This window comes from Schistocerca serialis, chromosome 2 (assembly GCF_023864345.2).
Source record: "Schistocerca serialis cubense isolate TAMUIC-IGC-003099 chromosome 2, iqSchSeri2.2, whole genome shotgun sequence".
Lineage (NCBI taxonomy): Eukaryota > Metazoa > Arthropoda > Insecta > Orthoptera > Acrididae > Schistocerca > Schistocerca serialis.
Window position 1 is genome coordinate 323,190,019 of NC_064639.1, and position 25,241 is coordinate 323,215,259.

Consider the following 25,241-nt stretch of genomic DNA (forward strand, 5'->3'; position numbering starts at 1 on the left):
AACAGAAGTTGTAGAGAATTTAATTTTGGAAAAATGATGGTAATAATGTTAACTGAAACTATATGAATATGTCAGATAATCTGCTTTTATAAACGCCATAGCACATGTGAATTCATATTAACCAGAAGAAACAAAGCTCAATGTTAAGGAAGTTGTACAGAGTACATACAATTTCACGATACATTCGCAATAAATGTTCAAAAACGTCTCCACCAAGTGCAACACATTTAGCTGCACTTGTATGAACAGATTTTGTTACTTGTTTCAGTTTCACAGGATTGTTCTTAATTTCGTCTATTGCATTCATAATGCGAGCAAGTAATGCCTCACGTGTACTGACTTTGTCCTCCTAAATGATGTCTTTCATCCATCCTCACACACAAAAATCCATTGGTGTTAGCTCGGGCAATCTGGGTGGCCACAGACTTGTAGCACTACGACCAATCCATTTCTGGGGAAAATGTTCACTTGAAGGTGTAGTAACAGTGTTGGCAAAATGTGGAGGCATGCCGTCATATTGAAAATACATTTGCAATCGCATAGCAAGTGGGCCATCTTCGAGCAAGCAGGGCATTTCTTCTTGAAGGAATTGTAAGTAGGCCTCACCAGTTAGACGTCCTGGGAAAATGAATGGTCCAATAAAGTGTGTGTTGATTACACCACACTACACATTTATGCTAAATTTCTGCTGGAAATTGCACTGGACTGTTGCATGTGGGTTTGCTTCAGATCACACATGCTCATTATGTAAACTGCTTATACCATCTCGAGTAAAGTGTGCCTCATCAGTAAATAAAATGTATTTGTGTAACTGCCAATTAGTATTTAACCAGTTGCACAACTCCAAGCAAAGGACAGGATCTCCCGGATGTAAATGATGCACTTTTTTATGGTAATGATGCAGACTATTGTACTTCAGTTATGCCATACCTTAGACTGTGAAATGCCTAATCGTTGAGAGATATGTCGTGTACTGGTACTTCAGCTACATTGAGCAGCATCCATATTATCCTCATCATCGTCTTCACGTATCGAGCGCTCATGCTGATTATGAACGCTAGGTAGAAAATCTGTCTCTGGTAACATTCAAAATACTCCGCTAATGGTTCGTGCATTTGGAATCCTCAGAGTTGGATACCATATGCGATATTCGTTAACTACAGCCGTAGCATTACCATCACATTTGTCATAAACAAACGCCATATTGGCGTATTCCTGTGTCATAAATTTGAAAGGCATCCCTATTTCATAAATAATCTACAAACTACAACAGTTACTATGTGGTTTCAATTAAATACACTGTGGTTATTATGTTATTTCACTGAAAAATACAGAAAATTAACTCATTTAAAGGTTAGGAAATGACTGAAACAACTTACTGACGGTTGCCAACAATGACATAAATGTTTCTACTTTCTTAATGGAAAGTAAACAAATGTACTTGTATAATAATCTTTGCTTCTCTGGATGTTCTGGAAAACTACTGCAAATATACATCTGGGACATGTTTTATTAGATTCACCAGACCAATAACAACAAAAATAAATGGAAATCACGCTTTACTTTAAACTCGTTCAGTTTTGCGATGACTTTATATTAGCAAAGTTGGTAAATTTCAGACAAAATCTTTTGCTAGCCATAAGTCTGTAACTAAACATTTGTGGACCTATGTTTATGTGAACTCTTTTCTTCAGTTTTACTTGTAGAATAACATATTAAAATATTTGCACATCTTCATGAATCACCCTGTATAGCTAGCCCACCAGCATATTTTGCTCACTGTCAATGTGTCAGATGTCACTGTAAAATGCTTGACAAAGCTGAGATGTTGTATTTGAAGCACCAGTTTGGTATGGTAATTATGGTGGCTGTGGTTAGTAAACGGTGTAATGGTAAGTAAAAAGTGTGACTTACTGACTTGGAAACATTTGACAAAATTTTCTTACACAAGAGACAGCTGCTTACAGGTTTTGGCCTTAGATTAATTCAGATAATAGACTGATGATAAACTGCTGTAAAGTCAATCTGATCAAAGGTGATGATGAAGCCACTACAAGATCTATATCTGTTTTTACTGACAGGTGAGCAACAGTTCCTACAACAGTGTCTTCTAAGTTCATATTGCTACAATTTGCCTTGGCTGTCTATTCTAAAACAGTCTCTGCCTTCAGATAACCAGTAGTATAGAGGAGATGTGTGTGTGTGTGTGTGTGGGGGGGGGGCAAAGAGAAGAGGGAGGGATAGAAGGGAAGGGCTGGAGGGAAATTGTGCAGGACTGCTTGTGGGAGCGTGCACGGGCTTGTCAGAGACAGGATAGTGGACTGCTAGGTGCAGCAAAGGAGATAAGTAGAGAAATGGCAAGGAGTATGAAAGTGCACTTGGGGGGGGGGGGGGGGGGGGAGGGGGGGGGGGGAGATATTTGTGAGGCTGGAAAGGGAACAGAATGGCAAAGATGTAGGTGACAAACAGGGACTAGCAAAGATTGAGCCCAGGGGATTAAGAGAATGTGTAGCAGGGAGTATTTCCATCAGCACAACTCCAAAAAGCAATTCTTGGTGGAAGTACTCAGGCAGCATGCACAAGTTGTGAAGCAGTTGTTTCAGTCAAGCACATCATGTAGTGTTGCTTGCTCAATAACTGAGTGGCCCAGTTGTCACTAGGCCAGTTAGGTGGTGGCATTCAAAGGGGACAGACTGCCTGCTAGTCATCATGCCCACGTAGAATGCCACACAGTGGTTATAGCCAAGTTGGTAGACCACATAACTGCTATCAGATGTAGTCCTGTTTTTGACAGAGTGGGAAATGCTTGTGACAGGACTAAAGTAGGAGGCAGTGGGAGGGGTGTGGGGCAGGTCTTACATCTTAGTCTATTACAGAATGTGAGCCATAAGGCACAGGTTTGGGAACAGGGGTGGAATAAGAACAGATAATGATACTGATAGGTTGTGTGGGCAGCGAAATACCATTATGAGAGGGGTGGAAAGGATGCCTGTGTGATGCCCAAAGCCTTCTCTATGAGGTGAGTAGCAATCTATCCTAATTAACATTCTTCTACTCCAAATATACATTTAGAACTATTGATCAAAAAACCATATTCTCGTAATTGGCTGGGTATGCTTTGGAGATGGTCTGCTTCCTTGCGTGACATAATGAGAAAGTCATCAACATAGACATAAAAGAAATCAAGATAATGCCAGAACGAAATTTTCACTCTGCAGCGAAGTGTGCGCTGATATGAAACTTTCTGGCAGATTAAAACTGTGTGCTGGACCGAGACTAGAACTCGGGACCTTTGCTTTTCGCTGGCAAGTACTCTACCAACTGAGCTACCCAAGCACGACTCACGCCCCGTCCTCACAGCTTTACTTCTGCCAGTACCTCGTCTCCTACATTCCAAACTTTACATAAGCTCTCCTGCGAACCTTGCAGAACTGAGAGCACTTGCCCACGAAAGGCAAAGGTCCCGAGTTCGAGTTTCGGTCTGGCACACAGTTTTAATCTACCAGGAAGTTTCAATCAAGATAATGCATTATGTTGTGCATGAAGCAATAAAATTTTTGTGCACTGTTGTATAACTAAAATGGTGCCTGATTGAATGCAAATAATTCAAAACAGATGTGAATTCAAATAATTCAAAACAGATGGAATGTCTTTGGGGGCTGTGGGAAGCTGGTAAAAGGCACAGACTAAATAACTGGTGTCATTGTTGTTCACAGCAAAGTCCTCAACATATGGTATGGGACCATTTGGGTAATGAGTTATAGGAAATCATTACATGGTCATGAACCAGTTTTCTTTATTGGTACAACTTAACACAGGGACAAACAGCTAGTACACGAAGGTTGGCACATTCTTAGGGTGGAAATACACCACTTAGGACCCTTCAATTTTTGTCAGGCTGTTATGAGTACAAAATGAACAGTAACGAGCATTGTAGGAATTGATATCACAACAATGGGCAAAAGATCTCCAGGAACTGGCAAAGCAGGTAGAGAGACGCACAAGCAATGGCGTGGATGCTTGCATCACTGATACAGAGTAACTGCCCAGGTTTCAGGAACGGGGTTTTCAAATCAATAAAATGATGATGGTGGGTTTTAGCACTTAGTCTAAAATGAGATGAATAGCTCTTGCAATGATTCACAACATAAAGTCACATTACAAGTGGAAATGGAATAGCATTAGTGCAGCTCTTGGTGTCTGACTTATAGAGGTGTTGAGATGACTCATCTGCGTGCAATACCACATGGTGGATGCCTTGGATGGCTCTGCAGCTGTGGAGGAAAATAATCCATCAGTTACTATGTTTTGCCCCCTGGACTTTATTTGTGGACTGATTTCGAGAAGTTTCTGTCCATTCTCAATGGTGTATGAGACACCAATATGACCCAACACCACACACAACAGAGCCACCACTAAAAGCTCTTGTAAAACGCCTCACATTATGGTCATTGGCCAAATGCGATGCAAAAGTCATGCAGCATGTCACAAACATGTTTGCGACAAGTGACCATAATAAGCTCCATCTACCTCTCGACATCATCAGACTGTATCATTAATCCACACTTTCTTCCACAGTAGGTTACAATGCAGGTATTTGGGCACAAAGGTCAAGATTAGCCAAATCTAAATCACTCTACACATATTGCAGAGAAACATACCACTGAGATTTACAGGTGCATACAAAACCACTTCTACCAGTGCTCTGCGCATAATATTACAAATATTCCCCTCTGACTTTGCAACCAGAAAGAAGTGAGCCCAATACTGGTTATAAAGAAGTGTTACATTCAAAATGACACAGATATTAAGGCAAAGAGCACACTCCAAGAAATCACTTCACACAAGATGTGCGAGTGTTAGGTTGACTGGGATGCACATACAACAGAACAATGCATTTCTGAATTCTTTCCCAGACAGGACTGCAGAGAAACTGAAATATCAGTCCACATTGGTTGGCACTGTATTGTTTCCAGGGAAATCAAATATGAAAGCAAGTACAGAACAATACACATCATCACTCAGGACAAATCAAAGTTGCAAAAGTTAAATAAAATATCAGAAAAAATATCCAGGACAGAGCTGAGGATTTATCGTTAAAGAAAAGAAAAGAGTAACCCTGGATGTCATAAAACAGCAAGTGTACAAATAAATGCAAGCGAATATTATGACATAGACATTTCTTGAGCACCATGTGGTAGAGTGGTAAGTGTTGGGGAATGCCAGGAGTTAAAACTTCTTTGCACCCAGGAGCTGTCATTCATGACATGTTACAGTGCAGCAACCAAAGGATACTAGATGACTGGACCCTCGCCGTTCAGTTAGAGTCACGGAGGCAACTTCAGAACCAGAAAACGCTGTGCCACAGAGTGTGATACAGCGAAAACGTATTGTCGATAAATGCGAACTTTTAAATAGAAGTTATGGGAACAGAATGAGATTTTCACTCTGCAGCGGAGTGTGCGCTGATGTGAAACTTCCTGGCAGATTAAAACTGTGTGCCGGACCGAGACTCGAACACGGGACCTTTGCCTTTCGCGGGCAAGCGCTCTACCAACTGAGCTACCCAAGCACGACTCACGCCCCGTCCTCACAACTTTACTTCTGCCAGTACCTCGTCTCCTAGCTTCCAAACTTTACAGAAGCTCTCCTGTGAACCTTGCAGAACTAGCACTCCTGAAAGAAAGGACATTGCGGAGACATGGCTTAGCCACAGCCTAGGAGATGTTTCCAGAATGAGATTTTCACTCTGCAGCGGAGTGTGTGCTAATGTGAAACTTCCTGGCAGATTAAAACTGTGTGCCAGACCGAGACTCGAACTCGGGACTTTTGCCTTTCGCGGGCAAGCGCTCTACCAACTGAGCTACCCAAGCACGACTCATGCCCTGTCCTCACAGGTTTACTTCTGCCAGTACCTCGTCTCCTACCTTCCAAACTTTACAGAAGCTCTCCTGCGAACCTTGCAGAACTAGCACTCCTGAAAGAAAGGATATTGCAGAGACATGGCTTAGCTGCAGCCTAGGAGATGTTTCCAGAATGAGATTTTCACTCTGCAGCGGAGTATGCGCTGATGTGAAACTTCCTGGCAGATTAAAACTGTGTGCCGGACCGAGACTCGAACTCGGGACCTTTGCCTTTCGCGGGCAAGCGCTCTACCAACTGAGCAAAGGTCCCGAGTTCGAGTCTCGGTCCGGCACACAGTTTTAATCTGCCAGGAAGTTTCACATCAGCGCACACTCTGCTGCTGAGTGAAAATCTCATTCTGGAAACATCTCCTAGGCTGTGGCTAAGCCATGTCTCCGCAATATCCTTTCTTTCAGGAGTGCTAGTTCTGCGAGGTTCGCAGGAGAGCTTCTGTAAAGTTTGGAAGGTAGGAGACGAGGTACTGGCAGAAGTAAAGCTGTGAGGACGGGGTGAGAGTCGTGCTTGGGTAGCTCAGTTGGTAGAGCACTTGCCCGCGAAAGGCAAAGGTCCTGAGTTCGAGTCTCGGTCCGGCACACAGTTTTAATCTGCCAGGAAGTTTCAGAAGTTATGGGAATCACATAAGGACACTGTATACACAAAAGGGACCTGGAGGTACAATGGAAGGTTTCACACTGATTATATTAGGTTAGTGCATAAGTTTGTATTGTTTTTGTTTTGCATGTTGGTATTATGGTTGCTATGGTTTTATTTATCAATTGTCATTTTTTATTTGTAGTTCACTGTTGCTATTTGAGTTTACATAATGTCACTTTGCCATTTGGAGATAGTGAATGGAACTGTGGACACAAGGAAATGGAATGCCAGTTGTGGTGAAATTGGAACATTCCTGACTTTTTTTTTTTTTTTTTTTTTTTTTTTTTTGAGGCACACCAAAATATTTGTGACTTGTGTGCAGATAATGCCATTGGACAGAGCACAGCAAAAAAATGGTTTTCTCATTTTTAGGAGTATTGTTTTGACATTAGTGACTCTCCACTTTCAAGAAGACCTTTGGTGTTTGATGAAGACTGTTTAAACACATTAATCCACAATGGCAAATTTTAGTGTACTCGAGAACTGGCAAATGTGATGAACTGTGATCATTCCACCATCATACAAGATTTGTATGCAATGGGGAAGGTTCAAAAATCGAATGTATGGGCACCACATGGTCTAAGTCAAAATCAGTAGGTGGCCACATGTGCAGCTCTGTTTGCTCTTAATCAACTGGCATAATTACTGGTCATGAGAAACGGCATCTTTATGCTAGCATAAGGAAAAAGAAGGAATGAATGAGTCCAAACAAAGCATCAACTCACCAAACAAAGACCTGCACTCATCCAGAAAAGATAATATTATTTATCTGGGGGGAACACCGATGGTGCAGTGCAAAATGAACTGCTACCTCGAGGTATAACCACCACTGTTGACATTTATTGTCAACAACTGAGACATCTTGCAGATGTAATCCAAGAACAGTGACCAGGAACACTGTGTGAAGTGATGCTACTCCATGATAATACCCACCCACATACTGCCAAGACTGACAAAAAACACTGTACAGGAATTGTGTTGTAAAGTCATTCTGCATCCACTGCTCACCTGACCTTGCACCCTCAGATTTTCACCTTTTCTGTTCTTTATTGAACAACCTACAAGAAACTTTGTTTCTGGATGAAAATGCATTCCGAACATGGCTTCACAAGTTCTTCATTTCAAAACCACACAATTCCTACAGTCGAGGAATTGGACAAGTTACCCAAACCTCTGCAGACTGTTGTAAATAATGAAGGTGAATACATTATTGATAACCAAAGTCTCTATTATCTGTATCTGTTGTGTTCAGCAAACTTATGGAAAAATGCTACAAACTTATGCACCAACCTAATGTAATGATAATACAAAGACTTCAGAATCTGATTTTAAACTGTAAGACATTTCCAAGGGCAGATGAGGACTATGACCATAAATTATTGGTTACCAGCAAGCTGTCAGGGCTTCAAGCTGGTAGCAACACATGTCTACAACCAGACAACTTGTGTAGCATAACAATAATTTTGCTTACGGCCCACTGCATGGAGTTATGATTAAAATTCAGAAACAATGCTATGTAATTGAGTATTATCATTTTCATATGACTTAAATAATTTAAGCAGTGCAAACCAAGAAAGTCCTCAGTAGGTACAAATGTTTCCTATTCTATATTTAATTGGTGTCTGGTGTGTGGCATCTCATGACTATGATGGAAGCTGCGATCTACTGCGAGCACCTGGTCTGCCTGACTGCTAAGCTAGTTCGAAGCAAGCAATGTCCACTTGCTGGGTGCTGACTTCAGTGCCAGTCTGGTGTGAGCTAAATTTACTGTTTGAATTTTCCTGCATTTCACAACACAGTAACACTACGAAGCACCTTATACCATGCAACATCAGTGCGATGTACCCTCTACCATAACACATTGTTACGAATTACCCTGTGCCACGTAAAATTGGTAAGAAACATTCTTCACCACACAACATTGGTACAACACACTCATTGCAATGTAAAATTGTTATGCAGCACCCTCAACCATGCAACAATGATATGAAGCACTTTCTGTCAGGCAACATTGGCATGAAGCACCCTCTGCCATGCAACAACAGTGGTTGCACTCTCTGCCGTGCAACAACAGTGGTTGCACTCTCTGCCGTGCAACAACAGTGGTCGCACTCTCTGCCATGCAACAACAGCAGGTTGCACCCTTTGACAAGTAACAACAGTAGGTTGCATCTTCTGGCACATAACACAGATACAAAGTATCCTCTGCGAGTCAACATTGGTATGAAGTACCCTCTGCCTCATACAACTGATACCAAACTACCTCTGTCACGCAATGTGGTACAAAGCATTCTCTGCCCAAAGAACATCAGTATGAAGCAACTTCTACCACACAACACTGGTACGAAGCACCCTCTGCCACACAAAACTAAGAAGGAAGGAAAGTAGATTAGGTTAATGTCTCATCAACATCATGTCATTAGCTTACAATATTGCAGTGCCGCTCGTGATAAGCGGAAGTCTGGGTTCGAGTCCCGGTCTGGTACAAATTTTCATTGTCGTTGTTCCACTCTACAGTTGATGGTAGTCCTTACTCACAATTGCGAATTCATTTGATGTGTCAAGTCATTAGGGGCAGAGCACACCCTCAGAACGTTTCAAGGATGGTGAAGTAAATAGGCCAAGCCCTTTCAAAGGAGCCATCCTGCCACCTCCCTGGAGCGCTTTAGGGAAATAATGGAAATCAAAATCTGGATGGTCAGATGAGGATTTGAACCATCATCCTCCTGAATGTGAGTCCAATGTGCTAACCAATGTGCCATCTCACTTGATCAAAATTGGTTATATGCACCCTCTGCCACACAGCATTTGTACACAGCATCATTTGCTATGGAACACTGGTACAAAGCACCCACTGCCACAAAACATTGGTATGAAGCACCATGAAAGCTACCCCGATTCCAAAGAGCTCTGACATACACTGCTAGATGGCAATAGCATATTTTCACAATGGTGGAGAAATGTAACACATCACAGCTCAGCTAATTTACATGAAATACTTCCAAGTTATATACACAAACCTATATATACAGAAGATAGATAGATTAGAAAACAGATGAACAGCACACTAAAACTGAAGAAATTACAAAAGAGCTTTGAAATTAAGGAGATAGGACCTGGATAATTTGAAACAATCAAAAGTTATTGTGAGTGTCAGAGGGAATATTAGGCAATGGTTGACTGTAATGCAGCAAAATATCAAATAGGTAAAAAGACAAGGCGTGGTAGAGATCGATGGATAACACAGGAGATACTGAATTTAATTGATTGAAGCAGAAACTATGAAAATATAGCAAATGAAAATACAGATGTTTAAAAATTAGATTGGCAGAAAGTGCAAAATGATTTAGCAGGAATGACTAGAGGACAAATGCAAGGCTGTAGAAGCCTGCATATATAGGTGAAAGACAGATGGCACCTATAGCAAAATTAAAGAGATGTTTTGTGAAAAGAAAAGCAGCTGTTTGAATATCAAGGGCTCAGATGGCAAGCCAATACTAGCAAAGAAGGCAAATGTGGAAGGAATATATCGAAGGGCTATACCAGGGTAATGATACTGAAGACAATATTACAGAAAAGGAAGACGAAGTAGATGAAAGAAGATTTTGACAGAGCACTGTTGGACCTAAGTTGAAACAAAGCTCCTGGAGTAGAGGACATACCCTCAAAACTACTGAGATCCCTGGGAGAGCCAGGTACAACATACCTAATCCATCTAGTGTACAAGACACAAGGGTTCCCCTGAAAGTAATGCACCACATTTTTTTCCCTCAACAATTCTTTATCGAACATAATGAGAATTACACACAGGAAACAATGGCGTTTTATCTACACACCCTATTTTTCCACATAATCTCCATCCCATTCTATGGTCTTCCTCCAGCGTGAAACAAGGGCGCATATGCCCTGTTGGTACCAATCATTGTCTGGTGGCAGAGCCAGTGCTTCACTGTGTGAATCACCTCCTCATTGTCCTCAAAATGTCTTCCATGAATGGCATCCTTTAATGGCCCAGACAAGTGGAAGTCCAAGGGGGCTAGGTCAGGGCTGTCAGGTGTGATAGCTGTGGATGGTCTCCCTGACTGCTGCAAATTGTGGAGCTCCACTGAACTGCCTTCTGATGATCTCACCCTCTGTGACCTGCAACTAAATGTACTTCTGTAGACAGCAGATGCTCCACAGACTTTGGACAAGTGTTTGAGAATATTCCCCACAGTTTCTTTCTCTACGGTGAGAAATTCAATGACGGCACATTGCTTGTAATGTACATCACCTACAGATGCCATTTTGAAACTGTCCTGCAGCAATGCTAACTGTTGGAAGTGATGGAAACTTGGCCTGGCCACTCAGGAGACTTCAAATAATACATACGTAACATTTCACACATTCGTAGCATTGTTTTCGGCTGAGAAAAAAATGTGGTGCATTACTTTCTGGGTAACCCTCATATGTGAGACAGACAACATACCCTCAGACTTCAAGAAGAATGTAATAATCCAGTTCCAATTACGCACATACTGAAAGTTGTGAATATTACTGAATTATCAGTTTGACAAGTCATGGCTGCAAAATACTGGCACAAATTATTTACAAGAGAATGGTAAATGTGGCAGAAGCCAATCTCGGGGAGGCCAGTTTGTGCTCTGGAGCAATGTTGGGTCATTGAGGAAATACAGAACCTGTAACTTATCTTAAAGATATGCTGGAGAGAGGCAAGCCTCCACTTACACCATTAGGTTTAGAAAAGCTTTTGACAATGCCGACTGGACAACGATTGTTAAAATTTTTAAGGTAGCAAGGAAAGAACACAGGGAGCAAAAGGTTGTTTATAGCGTGCACAAAAATCAGACTTCAGTTCTAAGAGTTGAAGGACATGAAAGGGAAGCAGTGATTGAGAAAGGAGGATTGTAACCTGTCCCCAGCATTATTCAATCTCTACGCCGAGCAGACAATAAAGGAAACCTACGAGAAACATGGAAAGGGAATTAAAGTTTAGGGAAAAGAAATAAAAACTTTTGAGGTTTGCTGACATCGTTGTAATTCTGTCAGAGACAGCAAAGGACTTGGATGAGCTGTTGAACAGAATGGATAGTGTCTTGAAAACAGGTTGTAAGATGAAAATCAACAAAAGTAAAACAAAGATAATGAAATGCAGTGAATTAAATGATGTTACGCTGATGGAATTAGGAGTAGGAAATGAGACACTAAAAGTAGTAGATGAGTTATGCTATTTGGGCAGAAAAATAACTGATGATGGCTGAAGTAGAGAGAATTTAAAATGCAGATTGGCTATGGGAAGATAAACATTTATGAAAATGAGGAATTTAATAGCAATAAAATATTTAGCTTAAGTTTAACCTTGTATGGATGTGAAACAGGGATGATAAATGGTTCAGACAATAAAAGAATAGAAGCTTTTGAAATATGGTGCTGTAGAATAATGCTGAAGATTAGATGGGTAGATCAAGTAACTAATGAAGAGAAACTGAACCATTGTTGTTGTTGTTGTGGTCTTCAGTCCTGAGACTGGTTTGATGCAGCTCTCCATGCTACTCTACCCTGTGCAAGCTTCTTCATCTCCCAGTACCCACTGCAACCCACATCCTTCTGAATCTGCTTAGTGTATTGATCTCTTGGTCTCCCTCTACGATTTTTACCCTCCACGCTGCCCTCCAATGCTAAGTTTGTGATCCCTTGATGCCTCAAAACATGTCCTACCAACCGATCCCTTCTTCTAGTCAAGTTATACCACAAACTTCTCTTCTCCCCAATCCTATTCAATACCTCCTCATTAGTTACGTGATCTACCCACCTTATCTTCAGCATTCTTCTGTAGCACCACATTTCGAAAGCTTCTATTCTCTTCTTGTCCAAACTGGTTATCGTCCATGTTTCACTTCCATACATGGCTACACTCCAACCAAATACTTTCAGAAACGACTTCCTGACACTTAAATCTATACTCGATGTTAACAAATTTCTCTTCTTCAGAAACGATTTCCTTGCCATTGCCAGTCTACATTTTATATCCTCTCTACTTCGACCATCATCAGTTATTTTACTCCCTAAATAGCAAAACTCCTTTACTACTTTAAGTGTCTCATTTCCTAATATAATCCCCTCAGCATCACCCGATTTAATTTGACTACATTCCATTATCCTCGTTTTGCTTTTGTTGATGTTCATCTTATATCCTCCTTTCAAGACACTGAACCATATTGCGGAAAAATGAAATTGATGACACAACTTGAATAAAAGAAGGAATTAGTTGATAGGACACACCTTGGGATATCAAGGAATAATTAATTTGGTAGTTGAGAGAATTGTGGGGAGTAAAAATTGTGGATGGAGACCAAGGGTGCATATATTACATAAATTCAAATGGATTTATGCTGCAGTAGTTGTGCAGAGATGATGAGGCTTTCACAGAATAGTTTACCATGGAGAGCTGCATCAAACCAGTCTTGGGATTGACGACTACACAATGTTAGATTTCAACTCTTTAGCCTGATTAAGACCTTCTGTTTTCCGGCTGTATTGTAAACCTTGGAGTATCCATTTAAAAGTACAGGGCATATTAGAAAGCATTAGGATCTTAATTAATAAGCAGTTAATATACCAATAATCTGATGGTAAGCAATGTTATATTAGTAATTAATAAATTAGCTGGAAATTCTTATTTGTAAGAAAATAGTTACCAAATAAAATTATACAGTTGTACTCTCCTTCTCTTGAGTCCTGCAACGGAAACACTTTTTTGCACCAAGCCCTCCAATCAAAGCCAACCAAATTGCAACGCTGAACTCTGCCCCTTCCAGTTAATATCACCATCCAACCACAACTCTCCCACACTCAGTTGTAAACCATACTTGGCTACTTTTCAAGAATTCCTTGTTTTCAACTTGGCCTCACCCACCTTTCCCAGTTCCCTTTCCTCGAACATAAACTCCCAAACGGAGGACAGAATAACAATCCATAACCTAAAGATGGTCCATCATTCAATCACCCTCCCCGCAGACAAAGGTGCCACCATTATTGTGATGAACCACAGTGATTAATTGGCAGAAGGTACCCACTGCTGTCTGAATACTCAACCAATAAGCCCTGCCATAGTGATTTCATCCTAGAGGTCCAGCACAGCCTCCAATCTCCACTCAACTCCTTATGCTCATGCCAGAATCTCTCCCTCAAATCCATCTCCTTCTTCACCCCAAAGTCTGCTCATGCACCTATCTTCTACATGCTTTGCAAAATCCATCAACTCATCAATCCTGGACACTCCACTGTAGCTGGTTGTTGTACTCCTACCCAAAGAGTTTCTGCCCTTGTTGACTAATGCCTTCAACAATCTGCATGCAACCTGGCCTCATGTATTAAAGACACAAGCCCCTTTCTTCAGTAGCTCTAATCATTCCCAACTCATTCCACCTGGATCCCTGCTCATCACTGTTGATGCCACCCCTGTACACCCTGACATCCACCATGCCCACAGCCTTGTTGCTATTGAACACTATCTCTTCCAATGTTCTTCCACATCTCAACCCATCACCTTATTTCGTATACACCTAGCTAGCAAAATCCTCACACATAACTACTTTTCCTTTGAGGGGAGGATAAACAAATAAATTTGTGGCACAGCCATAGGCACTTGCACGGCTCCCTTCTATGCCAAGCTTGTTTACGGGCATTTAGAGAAAACCTTCTTAGCCACACAAAATGTCAAACCTCTTTTTTGGCACAGGCTCACTGGTGATATTTGGATGATACGGACCCAGGGACGAGACACCATATCCTCATTCTTCCACAGCCTCAATACCATCTCTCTCATTTGCTCCACTTTGTCCTTCTCAGCCCAATATGCCACCTTCCTGGACATTGACCTCCACTTCTCTGATGGCTCCATCTATACATCTGTCCATATCAAGCTCCCTAACCGCCAACAGTACCTGCTTTTTGATAGCTGTCATCCCTTCCATACCAAATAATCACTCTCATATTGCATACCCAAGCATGGGCAGTTTGTCTACAATGATGAGAAATGCCTTGCCCAGTACGCTAGAGATCTTACTAAGGTTTTCACAGACAGACGCTATCCCCAAACACATTCCATAGACAGGTTTCCCATGTCATATTCTCACACATACTTAAACCTCTGTCTGGACCCAAGAACCCCGCCGCCACACACACACACACACACACACACACACACACACACACACACACCATATGCTCAATTTCAATGGCTGCTTTACAAACTGTGGCATCTCGATCCTTCTCCCCCCAAACACCAATTTTTTGGAACTAGGTTATGGATGTTTCCCTGTAACACTTTCTTGCTCCCATACTTGTTCTGTCCTCAATCTCCGCTAGCCCTGTGCTTCACACACCCTTCCAGCCTGCCCCAGGACCCAAACTTCACTCAGTCACCCTCTGCCAATCACCTTCTCCACAACATCTTCACTGTGTGCTGCCCAAAATCACTGGTGCCTGTGCCTGTCACACATGCTTATCACTGTATGTGCTGCATGACATTCCTGCATTCCTACCCCATGCACCTGCTGCCTCCCTCCATGCCATTACACACGTTTCTCCAACCCTCCCTCCCATTTCATTCCTTATTTCCTTCCTCCCCTCTCCTACTTCCCCTGAGACAGCCTCTTACCAAAGCGAAGCTGCAGATCTACAGTCCTGGAATTGTATATTCAGTCTGCAGAGAGAGAGAGAGAGAGAGAGAGAGAGAGAGAGAGAGAGAGAGAGAGTGTGTTTGTGTTTGTGTTTGTGTGTGTGTGTGTGTGTGTGTGTGTGTGTGCTCTACCTGAAAAAGAATTTGTCCAAAACCTAGTCTTGTTCAGGTACCTGCTGATGATTCAACACTTCCAATATTCAGTGAGTTTTACCTTTGTTCCTAAATTACTTACGCCAGAAAAACGATAGCTGCCAAAACTTCGGTCATTAGATGCCATGACAACCAAAAATTACTTAGTTTGTTCTGAGGGAAAATACTGATGTGTTGTAACTAAAATGTATTCATATGAGTAGAATCAGTTTAAGAAAGATATAGGGAAATAAATAATCATTATTTAACAAATAAGTCTCTATAATTGCATAATCATTTTCTTTTGACTTACAGAATGTGAGCCTCATGTCTACTCAATCTGATATAACTAAATAATACATCTGAAAATAAATGTCAACAAAAAAGATAGAGGAGGATTTAGAAAAACTGAAATTACAGCATCTTATTTCTACAATGTTGTAATGTGACTCACTTTAAGTACAGCAAGCACAGGACCGACATGTATATTATTGTGTGCAGCAGCCAACAGATGCCTGTCACAGCTCAGGTGAATATTGTAACCTATACCGCCAGATGGTGGCATTGGGTGTGGTGACGTTCCTAAAATGTTCACAAAACTGAAGTAATCACAAACATATGAAAATGACAGTTACAACCTATCCAAGAAAGAGAATATACATAAGATGCAAGTACTTACATATGACAATTAGAAATCTACAAGTGTTCAGTTTAGTGAGGATTGAATGGGGCTTTTTTAAATATTACTCACCAACTGAATACAAAGATGGCTGTGGGCATTCCACAGTCTTGAACAGTCGCAAAAGCAAGTGACATGTTAGTCGAGCGCAAGCTTCTGCTCCAACATCAGCTTCACCATGACCTTAAACATATCAAAAAGACAGCAATATGTTAGTAGGTCGTCATCCACAACTATTTCTTTTGGCAAGAATATTTTAATATAAAAGTTTACAATCACTATTTCAAAGGCAAACTAAAGAATATGAATAATCCAGATAATAGCACAAAATTGGAACTACAAATTTTTTATCACAGAATTATTTTGAAGTCATTTGGACATTGGGTAAAAGGCAAGTATTGTGACTGCAAAAAGTGATGCAGTAGCTAAGACATGGGAATCATTCAGGAGGAATGGGTTCCAGTTTCCATTTGGCTACATTGCTTTAGGTTCCTTGTGGCTTACTTACTCATTTGACACGAATGCCAAGGTGATCCTTTCATGACTGATTTCTTGCCCTGATCTCAATGAACAGTACTGGTGCTTTGTCTCTAATAGCCACAATGACACTGGTACATAAAATTTGGAATTTACTTCCTTCCAAGATCTGAATCAGGAGACACACATATTGTGGGAAACAATTATGTGGAAGCAATGGGTAAACATCTGAAATTCAACTTCAAAGTACTACTACTAATTTGATTTTGTCAGTCAGTATGTTATAGGTGAATATGCACAGAAAATAATGTAAGACACCAATGGAGATTCAAAACTCCACAAGATATAGCCATATGCATAATATAGAACTGATAGGGCAGGAGAAAGCTGCTGTTTCCTCACTCATATGAAGAACAGAAATGGACAGGAAATTTTTCTAGGACATTGTGTGACATCTCCTGGAAAACTCTATAAAAATTAAACTAAATCTGTGCCAGACATGTAAATGTGGAAAGTAAAGAAAGGTCACAACTGAGTGTATTTCTGTCTATAAAATACAGTAGATAACTATTATGATATTTTTTGTGTTAAAAATGTTAAAAAAAGATGCATTTTAGTATCAAAGAACAACTATAAAATGTAAAGACATTCTATGTAACCTTGGAGATCCTATCTCATTGAGGTTAAAAAGACTTGGTTCAATGATCTAATATTACTTTTATCTCTGCTGTTGCAGCATTTAGTCACTTAGCTATTCTGATGCACTAGGTATTTGATGTACGTATGGTAAAACGTGGATTTCTCCTGTTCTCGTTCAAAACCTCTCTCCCCCTGCAGAAATATTTACGTGAAAATAATTATTTAAAGTGAGTTTTGTAGAAGATTGCCCATCCTGCTCTGTTGTTGTTGTAGGGAATGGTGCACAGGCGGCTAATACATGGAATTTAATTAAAATATTAAATATTGGGCTTCACCCTGAAATTTACATAACAAATAATTTGAGTACTGATGATAATTTTCAAGCATTAATATTTGCAAAATTCATTTTTCAGAATTTTTACAGAATTGCACAGATAAATTTAACTGCAGTAGGCGACAAGGCTTAGGTTTGCTTCATGATATCTTTGAGTCCACAATCAAATTTATTACTGTCAAGAAAATGCTTAACCAAACTGAAGCCAGTGTGATATAAATGAAATTATTTATCACGAGGAGAAATCCTTACATCTTACCAACAATTAATTTATCTGTCAATAACAGTAATAGTTTCATGCTACTTCTGACTGTTTTTGTGCTAGTCGTGAGTTTGGATAACACAATTAAACCATTGCAAGCAAAACTGTACCCGCTTTTACTAATATTTTTGCCCATGCAGCAACTTTGATTATCACTGGTGTACACGTAAGCTGCATTTACAAGCATGCACAATGTACACGTAACCAACATTATATTAAATATCCTTTAGCTTTTTCCTAAGAACCCCGACCACATCAAGAGAGAGAGACTTTATAACTGGTACATAATCTGGTTCTTCTCCTCTACCTGCCCGGAAAATACTAGCAATTAAAATTTCTTACACTACTGGTGTTTGACCCAGCAAACTCCAGTCCGAACACAACTGCAGTAGCAATCATTAACGATCTTGCCCATGTAGATGGGTGAAATGAGAACAGAAAATGCACAAATGGAAAAAAGGTTGAATTTTAGAAGGAGTAAAGAGAAAAAAAAAGAGTCATAATGGAGGTAAATCATACACATCAGAAAGGGGAAGGCATGTTCTTACAATTATTTTTCAGCGTATGATCTGCATTTCTTCACAATTAAAAAATTGAAAAAGTAAGGTCACATGTTTAGTGAAATATTTGTCCAAAAGTAAGAAGGAAAACAGATAAGAAAAAAAATTAATGACAACATTATGAAAAGGATAGTTGCTACTCACCATATAGCCGAGATGCTGAGTTGCAGAAAGGTACAACAAAAGGACTGTCAAACAAAGCTTTCGGCCGACAGGCCTTCATCAGAATTAGACAACACACACACACACACACACACACACACACACACACAAATGCAACTCACAGATATGTGGCCACAATCTCTGGCAGCCAAGGCCTTGGACTGTGGCCATGTGTGTGGGAGTTGCATTTGCATGAGTATAACACCATTGCCTCCGAATTTTACTGTTGGCACTACAGAAGCTGCCAGATGATGTTCACCGGGCATTCGCCATACCCACACCACATTGTGTACTGTGAATCGTCACTCCACACGTTTTTCCACTGTTGAGTCGTCCAATGTCTACGTCCCTTACACCAAACGAGGCGTCATTTGGCAATTACCAGCGTAATGTGTAACTTATGAGCAGCTATTCGACCATGAAATCCAAGTTTTCTCACCTCCTGCCTAACTGTCATAGTACTTGCCATGGATCCAGTGCAGTTTGGAATTCCTGTGTGATGGTCTGGACAGATTTCTGCCTTTTACACATTATGATCCTCAACTGTTGGCGGTCTCTGTCAGTCAACAGACAAGATCGGCCTGTACACTTTTGTGCGGCACATGTACCTTCATGTGTCCACCTCACTATCACATCGGAAACAGTGGACCTAGGGATGTTTAGCACTGTGGAAATCTCGCGTACAGCCATATGACACAAGTGACACCCAATCAACTGACCACGTTCTAAGTCCATGAGTTCCGCAGAGCACCTCATTATGCTCTCTCACTATGTTTAATGACTACTGATGTCGCTGATATGGAATACCTGGCATTAGGTGGCAGCACAATGTACCTAATATGAAGAACGTATGTTTTTGGGGGTGTCCGGATACTTTTGATCAAACAGTGTAGATCACGTCACATTGAACAACCTTTTTCTCTCGAGACATGTTCACTGACACTTCTTCCTGGTGATGCTAGGCATCCTTTAGTATTTGCTGGCCTTGGGACCTGAGATTTCACTGAACCAGCAGGGTCTACTAACCAGGTGCACTGCATACTATCCCCACCAGTAAATTGACAAGAGTGATTTTCAAAAAGATAAGCTTAGAAAAGAGTGTGTCTAAGTGGAGAAAGATATTTTATAAGAGAATCAGCAACTTCAATTTTTCTGGGCCTACCATCTTTCATATGGAGCAGATGACTGGATTATAGGCAAGGGCATAAGCAATACAAAAGGACTCTGAACATTGCAAGGAAGTGTCATCAAACATTTTGTCTCTAAGTAGTTTCCCATGACGTGATCTATCACACATAGAAATTTGATGCAAAGACTTCGAAATACTCTGTATAATTCCCCTCCTGAAGGAAACTTTGTCTCATATTTGTTAGTTTTCATGAGGGAACTTTCCTGTGATGCAATACATTCTTTTATGTCACACCAGTCACTACACTTGACTTAACAATCCTCATTGGAACTGTCTTGCTACAAATCAGAACATTAAGAATATAAAGTAAGTGAACAACATGGACTGCATGTGGAACATTATTAAGTAGAAATATTAAGCACGAGAAGGAACAAATGTATAGAAAAATGTTCCACAATGGACCTCATCCTTCATTCAGTAATCAAGGGGTCTTGCCAGAAATGTGGTGCGTGCACGTAACACATGAGTAGAGTATGAAATTTCATCCAATGAGGCAGAGGAAGCAAAAATAAAATCTGAGCATGAACTGCATGTACAGGAGGCTGAAAGGCGTATTTTTTTTACAAGGAGGAAAAAGTTTATAAATGTTACATTTTATGATTCAAAATACAAAAAGTATCTCAATTTTCAATGCCTACAGCCCCAGTTGGATAGTATAATCACAATTTATGCAACTTCAAATTTGTTTGTCATGATCTGTTTAACGGGAAATTTTTACGACATATTTGTGATTAAACCCAACCATCCATACATCTCAAAGAGATAGCTTCTTTCTAACAAAGCTTGTAGAGCTGAATTCCATCAACAAAACACACCATTGCTTCTTGCAATTCATGTATGGATTGAATAGAAACATACATGCATGCCTCTTGTGGATGAGGTTAGTTTGTAAGTTTCTTATTTCTGATCGTTCTTGCTTGGAAAATAACTTGCACCACAGAAATACTGAAGCTGCCATGAAAAGCTAAATTTACTATCTACTGTCTCAGCGAGCTCATGGAAGAATTGCTTTTATTGCTTACCCAATGAAGCAAGATGATTTTAGATCGGCCAATAAAAGAATTCAAAAATAATATTGCCTGAACTAAGAGATACAGATGGAGAAACAAAATGACTTCAGATTCAGTGAATTTGGTTTCACTTTAAAAACTATGTTCTACAGCATTTGCAAATAAACTTCTCGTGTTTGTCTCTGGATCATAGAGGGTAAATCCCACAATATTTCATCGATACAACTGCTTGTCATCTTCAGGTGGTGGCAGTAGCTGCTGTCACTCCTGCAATATGTGACTGATAATATCGCATGGGGGCACTGAAATTTATCAGGTCAGGAGCAGGCAATACGCATGTGCAGGATGACACTTGAAGTTGGAAGAAAGCGGTGCTCCCGTGCTATTATCATCAGTCGAATCTTGCAGCAGTGACAGCAGCAACTACCACCACCTGAAGATGTCAACCAGTTGTATCAATGAAATATTGTGGGATTTACATATAACAATTCTGCAGCAAACCCGAGAAGTGTATTTGCAACAGATCCGTCAGGAAGGCCTGAAAAAATCACTTATGCTCTACTTTTTCACATCTAATCAAATGAATCTGGGAGAAAAAAATAGAGCTGACCAAGGCAATTCTTACCTGTGGCACACACTTAATTGTATTATAATCGGAGACTTATTGGCACAAAGAAGAAGAAATGTTGGATCTCTTGAAATTCCTACCATCTATCTATTACAGATATTGCACTTAATGAAAATGAAAAATGCTACTCATCATATAGTGGAGATGCTGAGCTGCAAGTAGGCACAAAAAAAGACTGTCACATATATAGCTTTCGGCAAGTAAGGCCTTTGTCAAAATTTGATGACAAACACGCACATACACACTCACACAAACGCAACTCACACATACGACTGCAGTCTCAGGCAACTGAGGCCACACTGTAATCAGCAGCACGTGTGCATTGCATGATGGGAATGGCAATGGGATGGGGTGGGGATGAGGAGTAGGCTGGAGGAGAGAGGGCATGATAGGAGTGGGGACTGGGTGGTGGTAAGGAGGAGGCTGCGGCGGGGAGGGGGAGTGATAGTATGGTGAGGGTGGTGGAGAGTAAAGTGCTGTAGGTTAGACAGAGGGCAGGGGAGAGTTGGGGAGGGGGGGGGGGGGGGGGGTGGCAGGAGCGGAAGTAGCAGAAAAGGAGAGAAATAAAAAGACTGGGTGTGGTGGAGGAATGACAGCTGTGTAGTGCTGGAATTGGAACAGGGAAGGGGCTGGATGGGGCAAGGGCAGTGACTAACAAATGTTGAGGCCAGGATGGTTACGGGAACGTAGGACGTATTGCAGCAAAAGTTCCCACCTACATAATTCAGAAAAGCTAATGATGGTGGGAAGGATCCATATGGTACAGGCTGTGAAGCAGTCACTGAAATGAAGGATATCATGTTTTGCAGCGTGGTCAGCAACAGGCTGGTCCACTTGTTTCTCGGCCATAGTTTGTCGGTGGCCATTCAAGTGGACAGACAGCTTGTTGACTGTCATGCCGACATAGAATGTAGCACAGTGGTTGCAGCTTAGCTTGTAGACCACATGACTGGTTTCACATGATGTTAGTGACCGCACTGGAGTAGGTGGTAGTGGGAGGATGTATGGGACCGGTCTTGCATCTAGATCTATTACAGGGGTATGAGCCATGAGGTAAAGGAATGGGTGCAGGGGTTGTGTAAGGATGGACGAGTATATTGTGTAGGTTCGGTGAACAGAGAAATACCACTGTGGGATGGGTGGGAAGTACATTTCTCATTTCAGGGCATGACGAGAGGTAATTAAAACCCTGGCGGAGAATGTAATTCAGTTGCTTCAGTCCTGAGTGGTACTGAGTTATGAGGGGAATGCTGCTCTGTGGCCGGACAGTGGGACTTTGGGGGGTGGTGGGGGACTGAAAAGATAAGGCACAGGGGATTTGTTTTTGTACAAGGTTGGGAGGATAATTATGGTCATCGAAGGCTTCAGTAAGACCTCAGTATATTTCGAGAGGGCTGCTCATCACTGCAGATGTGATGACCATGGGGCTGTACAGAAGGGACTTCTGGGTATGAAACGGGTGGCAGCTGTCGAAGTGGAGGTATTGCTGGTGGTTAGTAGGTTTGATATGGACGGGGGTATTGATGTAGCCATCTTTGAAGGAAGGTGGCTTGGTGGGTTGAGTAGGAACAGGCGAAGCAAATGAGGGAGAAGTTGTTGAGGTTCTGGAGGAATGTGGACAGGGTGTCTTCACCTTCGATCCAGATAGCAAAGATTTCATCAGTGAATATGAACCTGGTGAGGGGTTTAGGATTGTGGGTTTTTAGGAAGGATTCCTCTAGATGGCACAGGAACAGGTTGGCATAGGATGGTACCATGCGGGTGCCCAAAGGTTTACCCCGGATTTGTTTGTTGGTAATGCCTTCAAAGAACAAGTAATTGTGGGTGAGGATATAGTTGATCATGGCGACTAAGAAGGAGGTTGTTGGGTTGGAATCTGTTGGGGCTTGGGAAAGACAGTGTTCAATAGCAGTTAAGGCCATGGGCATTAGGAATGTTAGTGTACAGGGAGGTGGCATCAATCGTGACGAGCAGGGCACCGTGTGGTAAAGGGTCAGGAACTGTGGAGAGTCAGTGGAGGAAATGGTTGGTATCTTTTATATAGGAAGTTAGGTTCCAGGTAATAGGTTGAAGGTGTTTAGTCTATGAGAGCAGAGATTCTCTAAGTGGCGGCATAGTAACTGGCCACAATGGGGTGTCATGGGTGGTTAGGTTTATGGACTTCAGGAAGCATGTAGAAGGTAGGAGTGCGGGGAGTAGTAGGGGTGAGTAGAGAGATGGACTCCAGAGAGAGGTTCTGGGATGGGCCTAAGGATTTGAGTAGTGACTGAAGATCCTGCTGGATTACTGGAATGGGGTCACTGTGACAAGGTTTGTAGATGGAAGTATCTGACAGCTGGCAGAGTCCTTCCGCCAGGTAATCCTTGCAGTTCAAAACAACAGTGGTGGAGCCTTTGTCTGCAGGTAGGATTATACGGTTGAGATCTGCGTTTTTTTCTGTGGATGTAAGGTTAGTTTGTATGTTGAGTGATTTGGGGAATGTGCATAAGGCTAGGTTCGAGGTCAAGAAATTCTGGAAAGTTAACAGGTGGTGGTTTGGGGGCAGTGGGGGTGGATCTAGTTTGGATGGAAGAGTGAACTGATTCAGGCAAGGTTCAATATTGGTCTTTGATTGGGTCTGACTGTTAGGTTTGGTGGCGAAAAAGTGTTTCCCCTTTAGGGATTGGCAGAAGGAGAGGAGGTCTTTAACAAGTCCTGCATCTACATCTACAGCTACATGGATACTCTGTAAATCACATTTAAGTGCCTGGCAGAGGGTTCATCGAACCACCTTCAAAATTCTCTATTATTCCAATCTCATATAGCATGCGGAAAGAACGAACACCTACATCTTTTTGTAGAAGCTCTGATTTCCCTTATTTTATCATGGTGATCGTTTCTCCTATGTAGGTTGGTGTCAACAAAATATTCTCGTATTCTGAGAAGAAAGTTTAGGATTGGAATTTCGTGAGAAGATTCCGTCGCAATGAAAAATGCCTTTCTTTTAATGATGCCCAGCCCAAATCCTGTATATTTCTGTGACACTCTCTCCCCTAATACAAATTGTGCTGCCCTTCTTTGAACTTTTTCGATGTACTCCATCAGTCCTGTCTGATAAGGATCTCACACTGTGCAGCAGCATTCTAAAAGAGGATGGACAAGCACAGTGTAGGCAGTCTCCTTAGTAGATCTGTTACATTTTCTAAGTTTCCTGCCAATAAAACGCAGACTTTGGTTAGCCTTCCCCACAACATTTTCTGTGTGTTCCTTCCAATTTAAGTTGTTGGTAATTGTATTACCTAGGTATTTAGTTGAATTTATGGCTTTTAGATTAGACTCATTTATCGTGTAACCAAAGTTTAAAGAATTCCTTTTAGCACTCATGTGGATGACCTCACACTTTTCGTTATTTAGGGTCAACTGTCAATTTTTGCACCATTCAGATTTCTTTTCTAAATCATTTTGCAATTTGTTTTGATCTTCTGATGACTTTATTGGTCGATAAACAACAGTGTCATCTGCAAACAACCTAAGATGGCTGCTCAGATTGTCTCCCAAATCATTTATATAGATAAGGAACAGCAAAGGGCCTATAACACTACCTTGGGGAATGCCAGAAATAACTTCCGTTTCACTCGATGACTTTCTGTCAATTACTACAAACTGTAACCTCTCTGACAGGAAATCACAAATCCAGTCGCATAACTGAGACGATATTCCATAAGCACGCAATTTCACTACGAGCTGTTTGTGTGGTACAGTGTCAAAAGCCTTCCAGAAATACGGAATGGATCTGAAATCCATTGTCAGTAGCACTCAAAACTTCATGTGAATAAAGAGCTAGTTGTGTTACACAGGAATGATGTTTTTTGAATCCATGTTGACTGTGTGCCAATAGACCGTTTTCTTTGAGGTAATTCATAATGTTTGAACACAATATATGTTCCAA

At 41.2% G+C, this 25,241-nt stretch overlaps 1 protein-coding gene across 1 annotated transcript in view; it reads right to left on the minus strand.

Moving 5' to 3' along the window:
• The window catches only part of LOC126457128 (mediator of RNA polymerase II transcription subunit 12), a 372,135-nt gene that overhangs the window by 174,459 nt on the left and 172,435 nt on the right, over nt 1–25,241 (minus strand). The window contains exons 23-24 of the mRNA XM_050093187.1: nt 16,125–16,235; nt 15,828–15,955 (exon numbers count right to left, since the gene is read on the minus strand). Of these exons, the coding sequence (XP_049949144.1) occupies nt 15,828–15,955; nt 16,125–16,235 (239 nt within the window). The remainder of the gene's footprint in view (nt 1–15,827; nt 15,956–16,124; nt 16,236–25,241) is intronic.